This window comes from Procambarus clarkii, chromosome 33, assembly GCF_040958095.1.
Source record: "Procambarus clarkii isolate CNS0578487 chromosome 33, FALCON_Pclarkii_2.0, whole genome shotgun sequence".
Taxonomy (NCBI): Eukaryota; Metazoa; Arthropoda; class Malacostraca; order Decapoda; family Cambaridae; genus Procambarus; species Procambarus clarkii.
Window position 1 is genome coordinate 29,744,383 of NC_091182.1, and position 18,801 is coordinate 29,763,183.

The following is an 18,801-nucleotide window of genomic DNA, read 5'->3' on the forward strand; positions in this document are numbered from 1 at the left end:
CGTTCAATCCCCGACTGCCCAAGAGGTTGGGCACCATTCCCTTCCCCCGCTCCATCCCAAATCCGTATCCTGATCCCTTCCGAGTGCTATATAGTCGTAATGGATTGGTGCTTTCACTTGATAGTTCCCCTCCCCCCTGAATAATATTACGAGAGCAGTATTTACGGGCTATTCATGCCCGTGCCACCTCTTGAGTGGCTTAATCTTCATCAATCGAGAGCAGTACGTCCTAACCAGACATTATATGATGATATCCTGAACAGTTGATAAATAAAAGTAATTGCGCAACTCCAGTTATCTAATACTTAACATAAATGGTATAAAACCTTATCATAAGGGATTTGTAGATCAGTGTTTAAAAGGGAATTCGGAAGTAATAATAACACAGCTGATGCCATCTGTCGGCAGATAAGAACACTATCAACTGGCTGGTCAACAGTGGCCATAAGGTACAGCTTACGCCATCTGTTGAGATCAAATTACACCTATAACAAATTGCCCTGCAAAATACAACTAACGCCATCTAGTTTTTTTCCAACGCACTATAAATAGCCAAACAGCAATCCATAAGGCGGGTTGTTGTGCTCGGGTAGGAGGTTCCAAGCTCCACCCACAAGAGGTATGGGGTGCATAATAAATGGCATATCATTGGTAGATATTCTTTGTTGACATTCACACAACAGCCAATCACAGGAAGGGATCAGATAAAGGTTCCATCCACTTAATTAATCATCTTTATTCAGCACACCATCCTTGCTTATGACATTCTGCTTCAACTTTAATTTACCTAAAAAGTGAAATGTTAAGTATTTAAAAGTATTAATATAGTGATAATTAAATACTGCAGGATGTAACGGGTGTTACAGAAACATGGGCTGGCTACCTAACTTGTGACGTTATTATTGGGGGTTGCCTAGACACAAATAATGATACACTGCTCTGCCCTCTTATTCGAGTAAATTATTCAGTTAGATGGAGATTTCTGTCAGGTGCAAAACAGAAATTGTTGTTCTTTTTCACAACAACCTTGTTTTTGTGCACAAGGACCTATTTCTTAGTTTAAATTTTATTCATAAAAGAGTGTTGGTATTCCCTGCAACAGCCAATCACAGAAAGGTATTTCTGGAAGCTCGGCCTCCTTATGGACTCAGCACATCGCTCTAGCTCATATGGCTCTCTGTTTCATCTCTTGTATATACTAGTCTTGCTCCACACCCACCCAACTGGGCGGCAGCTTTACAGTCATGTGCATGCATTACCTACAGTAAGCAAATTTTGGATACTTCGCTAAAATTTCGGGCAGCACATCATTATGAATGAAGTACTTACACATTTCTTGGACACTATTGATGGTGTTATCTCTAAATTCCACAATTTTTTCTCATTAAATTATATAATGACACAAAGTATGCGAATAGTACTGCTGACAGAGGTTTACATTTAGTCAAATCTACATCAGCAGATGTTACAAATTCCCAGAGGTACTTGTAGCCTAGCAGTGGTTACATCTAGAAGTCTGCTAACATTATTGGATGACCCATAGACGTGCGGTTCTTCATGCATAATAGAATGATGATAGATGGAGTAACTGGTGTGAATTTCACTTTGCCTCAAGTCTCCGAAATTTAGTTGATGTTCATGGGATATTGCTGCCCTCAGGCTGCTCAAAGGCAGTCCAAGTTGGTAATCAATTCCCTCTTTACGAGCAAAAGTTTTAGCTAGCTCATCAGTTCTATCATGTATTCGGAGACCAATATGGGAAGGAATCCACAGGAGACAAACTCTGACTCCATCACTGATTATTTCACTATATCTGTGTCTAGCTTAGAATGTTTGGTAATATGTTTATTGTTTGTGGTGTGTGTATATGTATGTATTAACACGATGTACTGAACGGGGTGAGAATAGCTTGAGCTACCTCATCCCCTTGTGTGTATTTTACCTCAATAAACTTATTTCAATTTCAATTTCAATTTCAACATTATAAACAGTGCGCTAAGCACGTCAGCCTACATTTAATATCTATATAATAATAATAATAATAATAATAATAATGTTTATTCAGGTAAAAGTAAATACATTCAAAAAGTTACAAGCAGAATGTTGGACTTCTAGATAAAGCTAGTACATAATATACCTAAAGCCACTAATACGCACAGCGTTTCGGGCATATACCAACAATGATTTTAGTGTAGATATTGTGGTATGATTTTGCAATATGAAAGATAACATCACTCAACCTCATTTAATAAGTTTATACCTATTAAGAAGAAGATTTAAACTGTTAAATAGCATTATATTGTGGTTTTAATATTGACCAATATACGAAACGTACAAAATTTGTATCCGAAATGGTATAATAATATAGGGATCCGTCGACTGTAGGAAGAATCCTGGCCACATGTGCTACACCTGCTGCGTGGTGGCCTGAGGTCCCTGGTGTGTATAGTCTTCCAGTTGTGTGTGTCCTGGCTCTCGCCTCCCACAGGTGACGCCGAGTGTAACCTACCATACAGGCCATTTATCTGACATTACTTGCAGCAGTTATTTCCGCTAACAGTGAGCTTTCCCCAGCACACGGGACCAAAGGCGGGACCAAAGAGCCAAAGCTCAACCCCCCCGCAAGGACAATTAGGTGGATACAGGTCCCCTTCTGTCACCTGCCATAATCCAACACCATAAACAAGCCCAGCAAGATTACTGCCACTTGTAAGTACAGTAGAGTGTTTCTTGCTCTGTTAGTGTAAGGGTAAAAGGAACATTGCCATAGGCTTACTCAACCTCTTTTGCCAGTGGCTGGTCAAATCTACCCAACCCAACATAGCATAATATAACCCAGCCCATTTGGACACAGGTAATGTTTTACCCAAGACGGTTTCCCAATGGATTTTAAGACCTATTTATCCCAGTCCATTCAGATGTACACATATAGGGCTGTAAACCCATGAAACTTCTTACCCATTAAAGCCGTAACTACCAGTACAGTTTGTCTTTAAATTTTAGAATCAACCTATCCCAGTGCTTCTGGATACATCGGGGTAATAAACCCATGAAACCAACTACCCACCAAAGCCATAAATGTCAAAACATTAGTTTAAAACCCAGATAAATCCTCAAGAACAAGAGAGGGAACAGTTAAATTGCCAGCGTCCTCTAAGCCCAAATACTTCGGCTGGACGGTAGAATGACGGTTTCGCTTCATGCAGGTCGGCGTTCAATCCCTGACGGTCCAAGTGGTTGGGCACCAATCTGATCTGTAACTACAATATAAGGGGCCGAACAGTGACTCCCTGTAGCTAGCCGTACCTAGGTATCTCCACTCATATGTCACATCAGCTCTAGGACCTCAATAATCTTAGTCGTCACGCTCATTACAGTACTCTTATTCCACAACAGGAACATCAGTAGACAGATTAGATAAATCAAAGAACTTCTGTGAACTTTCCAAGTGAAGTAAAACTTTATTTGTTAGATATAAAATAAAATGAATAATAAAATAATTATTAATAATAAAATCTATATAACAAAACACATGTATATTACTTTATCACTTGATAACTAACATTAAGTGACTCCCGTCACAATACTAGGTTATCGAATGGAAGGTTGTGTAGGGTAGGGAAAGTGGGGGAAGAGGTTACAGGTACATCCTGTAATAGAGTATTTAAAGCCATTTCCACCAGGTGACATGTAAGGTAATTACAGGTATTGCTTTTTGTTAACTTTTTTTAATTCAGATTTTGAACATAACAGAATGTACATTACATGTTATCTTGTTTGCAGGATGTCATCTACAATGGAGCCACTAATTGATACGATAATAGTATCATCCCTCAATGCTGGTGCTGACTGTATCCAGGTATGTTTTATTGCTAAGTTCACTGAATGTAAAAACTAAAATATTTTTTTGAGATACCATACTGTATATAATACTGTATGTTTAGAGAATGAGGTTTTCAGTTATTTTCAAAAGGGAAGCAAACACTCTGAATATTTTACATCAATGTTCACACTAGAAAGACCCAGAAGACAAGACTTCTGGGTCTTCTTTTCAGCTCACCCCAACCTTTGAAGTCTTTCCTTTGGACTCAGCTTCTCTATCCTTGGCGGTGGGCGTGTATGATGGCTCTGCCCTGAGGCTCTCGGCTGTGGTTCCTGGGGGCTTATGGGGAGTCTGATGTGTGTCCTTGGGTCCCGTTTGATCTTTTGTAGACTTGTGTACCTTCTGCAAAGGGTCTTCTGTTGCTGGGTATAGGGTTTTTGCTTCCCTGTTCCCTGTATGAGTTTGATATGGGTGCAGCTCCCAGCAGGGTTAATTTCTGGGTGCCTCAGATGCATCCTAAAGGAGGTTTCTGACCTCGACTTATCCTGGCGAAGGCTTGGGAGGCTCTCTGTGCATACTGTACCTCCTGTGCGACATGGATTTCACCTTGGTGATGCATGCAGCCTCTTTTGAATTTCGGTTCTTTTTATTGGATGCATTATGAGGTTCTGGAGTTGTCCTGGCTGGCAGACAACCTGTTTTCATTGGGGCTAATGAGCTTGTGTTGGTTTCATGAATTGTGTGTTTTATATTGTTGTGGAAGGAAATGATTAGGAGAAAGTGCTAAGCCATTACAACATTATAGCACTTGGAAGGGATCAGGATAAGGATTTGGGATGGACGGGGAAAGGAATGGCGAAGGAACCTGCATGAAGTGAGACTGTCGCTCTGCCGTCCAATCTATGTGGTTAGGCACTTGTTGGGGAATCTTCAGCGAGTTTCAGGCATCGATATTTTCTTATAACCAGCAGTGGTCTGTTTTCTCTGACTTTGTGGGTACTTTCCCAGTGGTGGCAGACATGATTAAAATTCACTGACAATTTTTTCATAGTACCACTGCTCTCTGCATGCCTTTAGAAGAGATCAGATTCAGGCCCATGGTCCCTGGTAGACATAAAAGAACTCTGCAACTGATGGCACCTAGTAGTTTGGCACTATATCAGCATTGTAACTTCAGGGAGCCACCGGGGCTCACCCAGAAATTGGCTTTTCATTTCATTTAACCCTTTATTTTTATTTTGTTTATCTCTTGTCAGGTTTATGATGGCACTACTGGAACTCAGTTAAAGAGCTATCGTGGCCTCCCTGCTGCACCTTCAACACTGTGCTTAGTTGGTAAGTATGTGCTGTTTCTTTAGCATAGTTAAAATCTGTCCAAAAAAAGTGCACATTATGTATACTGGTATATTATGCATACATTTGTATGTAACCAACTAGAAAATACTATATAGTAAAAATTGAAACTCAAAGTGCTATTCATGACAGAATAGCATCACATCAATGTGAATATTTGAAAATCATAAATATATGACTGCCGATGTAATTTTTTTTAAACTCGATCCCTTCCTCTTCCTTACTTAATTTGTCAATAGTATTACAAAATGTACACGTAATATCAAATGAAATTGTTATTTTTACACACAGAAGAATAGAGAACTGCAGAAGGCTTATTGGTTAATTCAAGGATGCTTTTATGTATACCCAACCTAACTCACTCCTGTGTGTGTGTGGTTGAAATAATTCAGTGTCTAATATGTTACCTGGTAATCCGTTCCATGAATCTACAACCTTATTTTAAAACCAATTTATTTTATTTGAAATCTAAATTTATCCAACTTGTATTAAGTTTTTCATATTTTATTTTCTGTTGATATGAATTTCACCTTATTAATGTTTATTATACCCTTCCATCCACTTGTATGCTGTATAGCTCAGTAATCCGAATTCTGGAAACCCAAATCTATAGATAACTTGAATGAACTCGCGTTGATCATTTTCGAGCAAATGGTTTAGTAAACAGATACAGTTTCAATGCACGGGTAAGTGCTTCACATCAGCCATAGAAGTTTGGGGACCAGAGCCAGAAGCTGACCTTTCACAGAGGCACATGAAGCAGAGGATTGTTATGATCACCCTCATGGAAAAGATTCAGAAAGTAAGCGAAGCAATATAGACAGCTACAGGGTTTAAAGAAGCAAAGCACTGAAACTGCCAAATAACTCTGCATAGGATTTGCTCAAAACCTAGGTTAAACTCCCATAGATACATGGCAAGTTTCTCATTATAATGACAGACATATTTTCAAAGCAGTTTCCCCTCTCAATAAGCATAGCATTTATTATTTATATTTTTCTTTGTATTCGTAATCTTGTATTTGTTTATTCATTGTCTTATCCATTTTGTTTTCTAGGGCATGGAGCATACCTGATGGCAGCTCGGAGAGATAAACCATTCCTGCAAGCTTGGCCCATACATCGTCATGAGGCATTACAGATAAGACTTGTTGTTCCAGGAAGAGTTAATGCTATGGCTGTCAGTTCCACAGGTTCTAAATACTGCATCATTGGTTAGTTGAAATATATCGTGTATACTGTACTGTAAGGATGGAGGAGCTTGCCTTGTTCATTGGTGAATAAAATCACAATGAATGGTTGTTTAATCTAGTTATAATAATTAGATAATCTCGGTCACATGTTATACTGTATTTTTATAGTATGCAGAGAGTAGTGTGTATTAATTTATTTTGATGTGATCTCGCATTATAATTTGGATTTGAGCAACTTAAGTTACAGATCAGACTAAAAGACTTAAAAAGACCTAGATGGAATACAAATCAAAGTCATAAAGGCACTGGCAGAAGAACTATGCCTACCACTGAAATTACCTTGTGACTCTGTTGTCCTATAGGAAAGGGGTATCATACTAAGTGGTTAATTCTTAATTATATTTAAAGATTTTGTTCATGCTATCCACCATACATTCCTCTAGTCTATTAATTCACTCTGACATTGTATCCTGGGTTTCATTCCCAGTAGTCTGGGACTGGGATCAGGTACTTTGCCCTGGCCTTGGAAATTGATTTGACACGTATTTATCTGGTTATGTTCTTATGTTTGTATGCCAACAATGTCTTGGCCTCCCAAGCAGTGTTGTGTCCAGTAGTGGGAGGGGTTGTTGTCTTTGTTACACTTCCTAGTTGGGCACTTTGTGTCCAGTATGCATATTCTTTATGTAAATCTTATCCTTTTTCAGTGTCCACCCTCATGGGTCTCTCCAAGAGTTTATCTTGCCTTGCTGTGGTGGTGGCACTGCTTTCTGTGAGAGCTATGGGACTTGGTATTGATTTGGGTTTTATGTCTTGTCCTGCACTGTGTTGTCAGTTTTCATCTGTTTTCCCAGTTTCCCCAGGCTCAATATGCTTGGCTTTGAGAGGGTTTTGCTCTCTGCCAATCTGTTTCCAGGCAGAGACTGTTTGTCCTGGATTTTCCTATCTGAGGGTTCCATGTCATTTGCCTGCTGGGCTTTGGGAAGGTGTTCTATTTGATTTGGTTTGGGGCTCAGGCCTTTGGTTTCAGAGCCTTGATTTCATGCTGGCTGCCCTGAACTATGGATTTCAGCCTACTGCTCTGTGCAAGTCACTGGGTGAACCCCAATGACTTCCTGATTATGCTCTTCCTCTTCCCCTTCCAGGTCATCGGTTAGGGATTGTTCTGCATGTATCTGACTCAGAATTGAGGACTTGAGCCAGTGGACAGTGTGAACCCCAGTCTTTCCTCCCCAAATGAGTGGAAGAGGTGGGGTGAATAAGTGCATGTCTGTTATGATTTTTTTTTATCATTTGTGTACATTGTTGGGGGAGGGAGTTTGCAGTTTGTGAGACTCTTTGAACTTGGCGGTGGTCTGTATTAGTTCACTGACTTTCTGGGTGCCTTCTTGGTGGGGTGGCGGAGTGTCGCCTGCTTTCTGCACCTCTTTGAGAGTCCAGATTCTGGCTCTGGTCCACGGTGGGTCGAACTCATTTCCATGCTGATGCCGTATTGTAGTTAGGGACCATCTCGGCAATGGCAGATGACTCTGGGAGCCCCGGTGACTCCCTAAAGATGGAGGTTTCAGAGATCCCCAATGGCTTCAGGGAGCCATTGGGGATCACCCAGAAATTGGTGCTTCATTACATTGAATGCTGGTCTTTTTATTTCTTCATTTTCACTCTACATGTATGTATCCTGAGACCACTTACATGTGGAACTAACTCTTCCTATATAAGCAAAGATTTTTTGAGAGCTTCTTCAGTAACTGCTGAGCAGCTGCTTGCTTAGCAAGTGTCTGGGAGTAAAAATTAGATGTGCATTGGAGGCTTTCATATCATTTGGACAAGCTTTTATGCATTTTAGTAAATTTAAGTACAGTACAGTAATTAGTGCTTTTGTAACTGTTATTTCTTGTTTCAGGTATCAGTGAAAAGCTGTATGTATATAAATTATTGTCTGGTCGTCTCATTGGTGTTGCTAGTCGCCACTATCAGCCTATCACTCGACTAGTATTCACTCCTTGTGGCAACTATTTTGCATCTGGTGGAGAGGATGGCTTTGTTTATTTGTGGAGCTTGGCCAGTTTTATTGAAGCCTTACACAAGTATGATGCCCCACAGGTGCAGCCACACTTTATCCTTGGTCAACATTCTGACAAAGTAAGTAAGTTTTAATTTTTGTTGTACATAATTTAAATGAGTTTTCATATAATTTTATATGCATTATTCCATTTCTCAGGATCGATAACTATTATTTAGTGTATATCACTTGGAAAAACACTCTTTTTTTTTATTTTTCACATAAAAGTTGGCTGTTAATTTTAACAACCCAGTTTAAAATATTTAATTATATGCACTGTATATGGGCAGGACGTAGGACACCATGTTTAGGGAGTGTCCTACGTCCTGGCCACTGATATTTCTCAGTTCTGTCTCATCTCCACGGAGTGGATTGTTTGACACCGGCTCCTTCCTTTGGCTTTCTGGATGTTCATGCGCCAGGACTTTGACCTCTTCACATCAGTTTGGCTGTGGCACCTTCCTCTTTACGGCGTCATTCCCCAACTGCTAGGTGTCTGAACCTGGCCATTTTTCCGCAGCTCCGCCTCTTTCAGAAGGTCGGTCTGGTGACATACCTTGCTGGTTCTGCCTTCTCCTCCAGTTTTCATGTCTGGAGTTTCTGATGCATGTTATCACCATCTCTATGGTGATTAGGTGGTTGGTTTGTTGGTGTCCCACCTATGGTCCTCCTCTCAGTGACAGTATGAAGTTTCCTGGCATGCGTTTTACCATTTTCTTTCCCTTCATCATTGCTCTTTGGTGTCGGTTGCCATTGTGCTGTCATTTCTTTCCTGATTTTTTTTTTTGGATCAGTGTCTTATGTCGAATACTGTTGCTTTGTATCGTGTAGCATTGGTAGAGCCACTTCAGCTTGCATTCATGGTCGATACTTCCTTGGCCTTGTTTCATAAGCTTTCACCTCCACCCTTGTCATACACCGCCTGAGCTTGCTTGATCTTTGGATTGTGTTCTTTTCTCCTTTCTACTCGTTTTATGGTGCCCCATTTAGTTCATGATTGTTTTCTTAAGGCTCTGTTTTTTGTCTCTCGCCTCCAGTCATTGGGTGGGTGAGTTTCACACTCTCCTTAAGTGCTGTGGATTTTGTACCTTCGACCCTGGAGGTCATTTTTTCTACTGCAGCTGGCTCCTTTTCTGGCAAGCAATGAGTCACTTGATTTCTGGAAAGGTTCTTTGGTGATTGATGCTTGGTTGGTTCAGCCGGGGGTGCATCATGTGTTTGGTTTGGTGGCAGCTCTGCTCCGCTATCTTCATGCCACAGCTTCTGCATCAGTGGACTTTTTGTGCATTGATCTGGTTTCCCTGGTTCCCTGTTTTAGCGCTTGTATTTCTTTGATCGTCCTCAGTGTTTAGCCTAGCCAGCCCTTGTGCCCATGATGTTCGTAAGTTTGCCACTCTCAGCTCTGTTTGCCAATGTGTCTTGGGCCAATATTTGGGCATGGAAGTTTTAGTGGTCAAACAGGGTTCTGACAGATGGATATTTTGTAAATGTTCCTTCTCCTTGTTCTTGAGTGGCCTTGGGTTGTGTTTTGCTACCTGTAGTTTCTTCATTGTGATATCTGCAGATCTCTCCTCCCTAGTTAGTCATCTTGTTTACCTTCTGCATGGGTAGTTAGCTACAGAGAGCCACAAGAGGCTTCCCCCAGAAAACCACCATTTAATGTAATGAAACACCAATGTCTGGGCGAGTCCTGGGGGCTTCCCCTGATTCCCTCCCTTTTCCTATGGGGTCAGGGATAGTTTTCCCAACTTAAAACTGAGGGTGGAGCAGGCGGCTGACCTGGTCTGCGTACTCGGCAGTGGCAGACATGATTAAAATTCACTGACAGTTTTATCATGTGCCACTGCTTTCTATGTCTCTTTAGAGGGGGATCCGGTTCTGGCTCGTGGTCCCAAGTAGGCCAAAAAAAAAACCTGGGACTGATGGCATCTAGTAGTTTGGCACTGTATCATCATTGTAGCTTAAAGAAGCCACCGGGGCTTGCTCAGAAATTGGCGTTTCATTACATCAATGCTCTTTTTTTTGGGGGGGGGGGAAGCTTAGTTTCCTTAGTCCTTAGGAAACCTTCCTTTTCCTTAGTCTTTCCTTTACCTGTGTCCTCTTGTTCTCGAAGTTTTAAAAAATTCTTCTTTGTCAAATTTTCGAGGTAGTTTGAGTGAATCCCTTGTTGCATGTGAATTATTTCCATAGTTTTGGCATTTTTCAAGGCTTCATTGTCTGTGAATGCTCCAAGTGTATGTAAAGCTTCACTGACTTTCAGGATACTTCCTGGTGGTGTACTCACCTAATTGTGCTTGCGGGGGTTGAGCTTTGGCTCTTTGGTCCCGCCTCTCAACTGTCAATCAACTGGTGTACAGATTCCTGAGCCTACTGGGCTCTATCATATCTACATTTGAAACTTTGTATGGAGTCAGCCTCCACCACATCACTTCCTAGTGCATTCCATTCAATTGGTGTGGGGAATTGTCACTTTTCCCCTATGCCTTTGTGAGGGGGTTCAGGTTTTGACTCTGGTGCTTGGTAGGCCAGACAGAACATATGCAACTGATGGGTTCTATTAGCATTAAGTAATCTCAGCAAGATAGCTTTAGAGCCACCAGGGCTCTACCAGAAAACATACATTTTATTACATTCAATGGTGGGTTTTAATGTATCTTTCTACAGGTCTTTTGTTGCTAGATTGTGTCCCCATAATTATGATGACTGGGCAGGGACATTTCAAATGATCCTATTACACTGATCCAGGATACCTGCTTGATATAAGAAAACCAGACCAGTATGATGACCTGGTCTGACTGATCAAGATTCTATTCATTGGATCATTAAAATCTTTTCTTAGAAAGCAACTGCATGTCTTTTTCAGAAAGCTCTTCATATATAGTACATTTGAAACCTGGTTTTTAATTTTGTTTAATTATTTTAGGTGACAGATTTGGCCATGACATCATTTGGCATAAGAGGATTCCTCGTATCTTCATCATTGGATCACACTGCTAGAGTGTTTGACTTGGTGACTGGACGTCCAATGTACAATCTGGTTACTTCTGGCGGTGTGACAAGTGTAGCATGTAACACCTTAGGCTCTCAGTTGTTCTTGGGTCACAATGATGGTACGGTCAACATAGTGAACTTGCTGCCTGCCCCTCCCCATGGAGATGTTCAAGTAAGTGGAGCTGAAGATTAACTGCTTGCATCATATTACTTTGTACTCATCTCCAGCGTTGATGAAATAAAACAAATTTTAAGGCACAAAAAGTATTGAACTAAATTACATAGCTATTAAAGAATCTACTGGTTTCATTTTCTAAGCATTCACTATTTGTCATCAATATATATACTTAACTAATATCCATTTACAGGGCTGGGTACCTTCATGTGTTGGTGATCTTTGACAAAATTGCTTAACAATGTTGGCCTAATTATCATTATAGAGAATTATGTTGCTCAAGTTAGAATCATTCATTTGGGAGCCTTGCCCCTCTTTTCTGGGAGGAGCCCCTTGGTGGCTTCCTGAAGCAATCTCACTGTGGTGGATCCTCACTACTGGGTCACATCAGTCACAGGACTGGGGACCAGAGCCAGAACCTAGCGCCCCTCCCCTTCACAGAGGTACTGAAAGCAGGGGATAATTATCACCACCTTAACTGGGAAAGCATCCATAATATTGCCAAAGCTTTACAGACAACTGCAAGGTTCACAGAAAATGAACCATCACAATGTCCAAGCGATTCATTCTAAACAATTGGTTCCCTCAAAACTACCTCAGACCCCTTAGTTCTAATGGCTGCCACCAGGCAGCCTGTAACCCCCCACAACCAGATCCAAGGTCAGTTGTGCCACTGATATGATTGAATCCAGTAATATGCTCCTTGGGTCGCCATCTGTTGCACACAGTCCCATAGCTTCTTAGCTAAGTGCAGGCCATCCTTCAGACCTTGTCCTGCAGGGGCTATTTGCGTGTTGTATCTTTCATTCTTTTCTTTTAATATTTTTTCATGTGCATATGTTTGCTTCCTGTCAGTCTTGCTTGGACCTGGCAATTTTTATGCTTTGAGCTGCATATGCTTAGGAGTGACCTTCCCTATATGCCCATTTAGTATTGCCTATGCACTGACAGAGTTTATTTTCTGGCGTGTTCAGGAGTTCTCTCCTCAGGGGCCTGAGGAGGGCCCCACCCACCCTGACTATCAGGGTTGGGGGACCCCCCTTGCTTTGGTCAGTGTACAAGTCTTTGAATCCTTTGCATAGGCCCTAAATTGGGGGCATTCTATTTGCGTGTGTGTGGTGCAACAGAGTACATAAGTGCTTGTTTATATGGCACACCATGGACACCCTATTCAAGGCATTGTAGGCTGAATTGAGTGCCTGTACTTTTGGCAGACCTGTGCCTGTACTTCTTGGGGGAGTACTTTGTACTTTGTACTGTACTTTTGTGTGCCTGTACTTCTTGGGGGAGGCCAGAGGAGGATCAGTTGGTGCACTTAAACTCTACTTGGATGTTGGTTCCTTCAGAGTAGGGTATATCTTGAGATGATGATTTTGGAGCTTTTTAGTGTCCCCGCGGCCCGGTTCTCGACTAGGCCTCCACCCCCAGGAAGCAGCCCATGACAGCTGATTAACACCCAGGTACCTATTTACTGATAGGTAACAGGGGCATAGGGTGAAAGAAATTCTGCCCATTGTTTCTCGCCGGCACCCGGGATCGAACCCGGGACCACAGGATCACAAGTCCAGCGTGCTGTCTGCTCGGCCGACCAGCTTCCTTGTTAGTTTGTTTGTTCCAGAGAGAACAAACTGATTATTTGGCAGCTCTCCCCAGGACTTGTTTCCATGTGCTGTATGGAGCTTCTGACTTACCTTATGTTTTTAGGTTTTTGTCGTCTGCATTATGCCATCCCTGGCTCGTGTGAACCTATTCCAGTACTTACTGTGGAATTTGGACCTTGCTTTATTGATGGGCCTGGCTTCTTTCGAGTACGGGTGTGCTTTAGGTTATTGGCCACATGAGATCCTGGATTTATCCTAGCTGGTTGACAACTCTTTCTCGGAGACTTGGAATAAGTCCTTTTGAACCCAAACACTTGATTGGCGGGAAGTAAGCTTTCAGGTGTTCTTGGGCGGCTCTCTGTATTCTGTGCTCGAGGGCTGTCTGTTTACTCTAGGGGGACTCCCAGGGTCATGGTCAAGTGGCAGCTTCATGTACAGTTACCTGTGCTTTTTTATAAATATATATAAATGTACATGTAAATGTATACATAATTATTTATATAAATAATTACAAGCTAATTCATTTTTTCTTATTTTTGTGGCCTAATTAGCGAATAAGGTGCTGCTGTTCTATATTATTGTAAATAATTGTTTCTTTTACTTTCAGGTTACCAGTAGGGGAGTTGAGTGTCACCAAAAAGCTGTGAAATGTTTAGCCGTCACTACTTCTGGTAATCAGCTTGTCACGGGTGGAGATGATGGTGAAGTCAAAGTTTGGTCCGTTATCAGTGGAGGGCAGGGAACTCTTGGAAGTAACAAAGTTAATGACTCCCACATAGCACTGCAGAGGGTGGTGCACATGGGTCGGGGCCCAGTTACCAACCTATCCATTGTGCGCACTGAGAGAGAGGTTAGTTGCTTTTAGCTTCAGCCGTCATTGTCTTGGCTCAATTATTTAAGTGTTGCATGCAGTGTGCAAGGATGTTGGTTCACAGTAGATGAAGGCCATATCCGAGTATAGTATTACAAATCAAAATTGAAGCTGTAAAATTTAGGAACAAAATCATTTGTATTTCCTCAGATCTTGTGATAGTATTGAAACCCATTATAATGGCTAGTTAAATGGTCACATAAACAAGAGCTAGTGTATTAAATGTGGGTATCACCCTGAGAACATAAGCAAGCAGGCAAGATGACGATAAGGGGTAAAGTGCACGCACGCTGCTTACTTTATACATGCTACAACCTCTCCAAATATCACAGTATCCTTATATAACCCACTTGAATGCCCCCAACCACAGGTTTCAATAGGGTCAAACAACCCTGAAATACCCAAGGTAAGCACTCTACCCCAGTGGCTGGGCCTCGAAAAGGCAAACTCTCAAATACACCAGAGAAGTCACTGTCAGTGCAAGGGTAGCTCTAGATGGAACTCGAGGAAAGTATCTGCTGGACACCAAAAAAATACACAACCATACTGGATAGAAAATTTCATTCCATTCACCTGGGCTGTATGGGTCTCAAACCGTGGACCCCCGTATGAGGCAGATGCTCTCTCGACTGGGCGATGAGCAGTCTTAAAAAGAAAAGTTTTCAGAAGTAGCATCCTGCTGAAAAACTGGAATTTTTTTTACTCTTCCTGACTAGTAGTCAGGGAAACTCGAAAATTCCTACTAGTACAGTAGTCAGGGAAAGTAAAAAAATTCCAGTTTGGCAGCAGGATGCTACTTCTGAAAACTTTTCTTTTTAAGACTGCTCATAGCCCAGTTGAGAGTGTGTCTGCCTCACATGCATGGGGGGATCCACAGTTTGAGACCCACACAAGGGGTTGCCCTTCATTCTTACGCGTGGAGGTAGTTAAGCGCTCTAGTCTTATCATGGTTATGGCATTTTCTTTTTTACAAGTGCACTCTTCTAAATACTTCTTCCATACCATTTCCTTGGGATGACATCTTTCTTTCCCAGGCAATGGACAATACCTTTGGCTTTGCCCCGGAGCTTTCATGGCAGGCTCCCAGGGCTGGTGGAAGCCTGAATTAGACCCTGGGATGCCTTAGATTATTCTTGGTATTTTGTTACTTTCAAGAAGGGTTGTATGCTCAGGGAAGGGATTCTCTTATCCTGATCAGTACAAGTTTGATTTAGCCACAGCTTTCCCAGGGTCTGTTTGGTGGGAAGTCAGTTGAGGATTGGGGCCAGGCTGCCTGGTGGCAGTAATTGGTACCAACAAGTTTTTAACTAGTTTGAGTGAATCCCTTTTGTGTGAATCGTTTGCAGAGTTGTTTTGCAGTTTTGAGGCTTTATTTACAGACAGCTGGAGGGTCCACAAAAAATTCACTAAATGACGGGGACTTTCTCTGGTGGGTGCCAGATTGTCACTCACTCCCTGCACCTCTGTGAGTGGGCCAGGTTCTGACTCTGGTCTCCAGTAGGTTAAACAGAACTTCCATGACTGATGGGATCCTTTAGTATGGAGAAACTCCCTTGAAGATAGCTTCAGTGAGCTACTGGGGCTTCTCTAGAAAGAGGCATTTCAGTACATTCAATGCTGGGTTTTTTTCTCTAGCAATTTTCATGTATTCATTAATTTTTTTATTATTAATTTATCATTATCATTAATTTATTTTCAACAGACACTAACAACTGCAGAACTGGACATAAAAGAAGTCATTGCACCATTTAGTCAAGACCATTCATCTCCATTAGCTGTACCTACTATAGTTCCAATTCGAGGACGGGGAAAACAACATCTCCAAGAATTGGATTTGATTAATTTTACTCCAGAATTGAGGTAAGAATAGCAGATGTTATTTAATGTTCCATGAGCTGCATAATTAAGGCTTATCTTTTGAACCTAATGTAATGAATTGTTAGCTTCAGCAATTCATGAGTCAGTTATTAATTAGGTACCACCAGTAGTGATACCTAACATTTCTCATATTTCCTTCTGATCAAGGACCCCTCAGTCAATTGATTTCCAAGCCAGGACATCACATTCTTGTCAGGTTCTGTTGACCTTTTGTCCAGTGAGTAGTAACGTCTTAGATGTTTTGCCACCAAGCTGGGAAAGTAGGTAGATGAGACTATTCACACTACCACCAAATTTACTGCTTGTTGTGACATACAGAAACCCAGTCTTGACAGTTTAAACTTTGTGAAGCCCAGAATACTTCAGCAAGTTCTGATTGGCAAAGTCTAGAGACAATTTGTCTCTGAACTGTCAAATCACTTCAGCCTGTTCCAGTGGCACAATTTATTGTCACGGATTTCAAAGATCAATGGCCACTAGTGTTTCTTTCCTGAGGCCATTGTGGCAGCTGGTCTGAATCCAGAATTTTGGATCCAAATCTGAAGAATTTTTATTTTTTTCTATTATTATAATATATACACATGCAACAGTATACATAACTAAATGCTTATGCATCATTAGGAACTACTAAGCAGCTTTGGTTGGGGGGGGGATAATTTCCCAACTATTGATCCAAGCCCAGTATAGCCCCACACATTAGTCAAGTGCCAAAGGCACATAACAAAATAAAGTACCATCTGATGTAGTGTGCACACCTCTTGCACCAGCCAAAACAGTGCTCTTATTTTGAGCATCCAGTTGGGATGCTCAAAACCACCAGTGGGAGCCGGTCGGCCGAGTGGACAGCACGCTGGACTTGTGATCCTGTGGTCCTGGGTTCGATCCCAGGCGCCGACGAGAAACATTGGGCAGAGTTTCTTTCACCCTATGCTCCTGTTACCTAGCAGTAAAATAGGTACCTGGGTGTTAGCCAGCTGTCACGGGCTGCTTCCTGGGGGTGGAGGCCTGGTCGAGGACCGGGCCGCGGGGACACTAAAGCCCCGAAATCATCTCAAGATAACCTCAAGAAGAGATCCTGGTCACTAAATCTTGAATATGGAATGTTTTTTAAATTACTCATTTTCTAAAAGAAAGTGAAGTCCCATTGCATGATACATCAAACTGCAACCGTGTGCCTCACACTGTAAACATAGTCACCTGCATTGGGTTCACTGATATCTGAACCTTGTACATAGTCTGTATCACTATCCAGAGCTTCTGTATTACAAGCAATAATTTAATGATGATGCTATTTCATTATCATTCAGTGACACTGTGGGCATAAGCTGCATGATGTTGCTGTGAGCTGATGTGTTAGTACTGAAGCCCTTACACTTGAGAGGGATGGCCCACTCTTCTTTCCAAGACAGAATTTGATTTATTATTGGCTTGAAGTGAATGCGAGTCCTGCATACCTGGGGAAATTTTGAATCTCATACTAGACCTAGAATTGACCCTGGTTGTGGTCAACCAGGGTCAATTCACACCACCAATGAAATAACCCTGGTTAATATGAGCACCTAAAGGGTTAACTATGAGAATTGGTTAGGGAGAACTCGACCTCACGATCTTAGCGATCATGGCCCATTTGTTTCTTCGCTATGTCAAAAATACTGAGGGGATTAAACAAGGTGAAAATGGGAAGCCTATTTAAACTGAGGGGTAATACAAAGTGACATTCTCATACTCTGGAGTGGTAAATGAGATGCACTAATTTGATGTCCATCCACAACTTTTAAGAAAAAATATGATGTTTAAACATCAGAGACATAATTAGCTTACTAGGCATTCAAGGCTAGGAGCACCATAGAAAATGCCTTCCCATAATAACTGATATTCTGTCTGCAGCAAAACTAGAACATGTATAACTTGCTTTCTGATATTTTACGGAGTTAAGAACTTCCCTTTTGCTTTAGTAGTGTTGCATACGAAGTTTATTCTCCAGTTCACTGGAAAACAAGGGGGTGGTTGAAAATGGAATGGGGGTATAATAAGTATATAGTATTTACCTATAATAGTTATATTTTTATATTCCAGTGTCCAACAAAATGCAATATCGGAGGGAATTTCAGGGACCAATGATGATCTTCAAAGCAGCATCAACCAGCTTCAAACAGCAAACACACAGCTCTTCAAGTTTGCTCTCAGGCACATTATTGATGAAGAGAGAGACTTGTGAAAATCAATTTATTTTATTATTTATGTAATTGTATATGCAATAAATTCAAAGTTTTGAATATCTTTTAAATATAAAAAAGGCCTATACCTTAATTAAATGAAACAAATTTATAATTTGCTTGGTGAAAAAAGCAAGATAATAAATTCTAATTATAATGTATGATAAATGGGATTGACAATATTTAAATTAATATAGTCTAGGCTTTCAGCCTGTCCTCCAAACAGACCCCAAAGTCCATTCCATGCACTCGCCAAACCCCCTGTTAAGGAATGAAAAACGGTTTACAGACGACTCGTAACTGATGACATTCGAATACTTCCGGAAAAAGAGCTTCACAGACAACTTTTGTTCAAACCACTGTAAATGCTTCACCCATGTACTACAAATACAAACCTAACCAGTGCCTAAATATGTAGAGTGGTAATATAAAATAGAAATTTATAATTGAGAAAATTCCTCTTTTGAATAAACAGCACAATAAAATTTATGAATGCGTCTTAGGGGTCGACCGCTGGATGGAATGGACTTGGTCTGAGAACAGGTTGAGGCTTTAGAAAATGAAGGCATATGCTTGCAGAGCAGCCACAAGACCATATTGCAAGGCAGGACTGAAGCAAATGGTCAAGATTCTAGTGGT

At 41.3% G+C, this 18,801-nt stretch overlaps 1 protein-coding gene across 4 annotated transcripts; it reads left to right on the plus strand.

Moving 5' to 3' along the window:
- Nucleotides 1-1,124: 1,124 nt before the first annotated feature.
- LOC123765271 (WD repeat-containing protein 18) lies at nt 1,125-18,222 on the plus strand. 4 transcript variants are annotated; one of them, XM_045753799.2, is made up of 9 exons: nt 1,125-1,264; nt 3,784-3,859; nt 5,080-5,158; nt 6,234-6,389; nt 8,272-8,510; nt 11,354-11,593; nt 13,805-14,047; nt 15,771-15,928; nt 18,023-18,222. In XM_045753799.2, exons 1-9 carry the CDS (start codon nt 1,245-1,247, stop codon nt 18,162-18,164), a joined length of 1,353 nt encoding a protein of 450 aa, XP_045609755.1. In that variant the 5' UTR covers nt 1,125-1,244; the 3' UTR covers nt 18,165-18,222. The 4 variants fall into 4 exon arrangements, with proteins under 4 accessions (XP_045609755.1, XP_045609756.1, XP_045609757.1 ...); XM_045753800.2 differs by lacking the exon at nt 1,125-1,264 and adding an exon at nt 2,327-2,709; XM_045753801.2 differs by lacking the exon at nt 1,125-1,264 and adding an exon at nt 2,333-2,488.
- The last annotated feature ends 579 nt before the right edge of the window (nt 18,223-18,801 follow it).

Coding starts and splice junctions, on each gene's coding strand:
- LOC123765271 (XM_045753799.2), top strand. CDS start 1,245: ATGTGCATGCATTACCTACA. Junction 6,390..8,271: donor TTCTAAATACTGCATCATTG/GTTAGTTGAAAT, acceptor TTCTTGTTTCAG/GTATCAGTGAAAAGCTGTAT. Junction 11,594..13,804: donor CTCCCCATGGAGATGTTCAA/GTAAGTGGAGCT, acceptor TTTTACTTTCAG/GTTACCAGTAGGGGAGTTGA.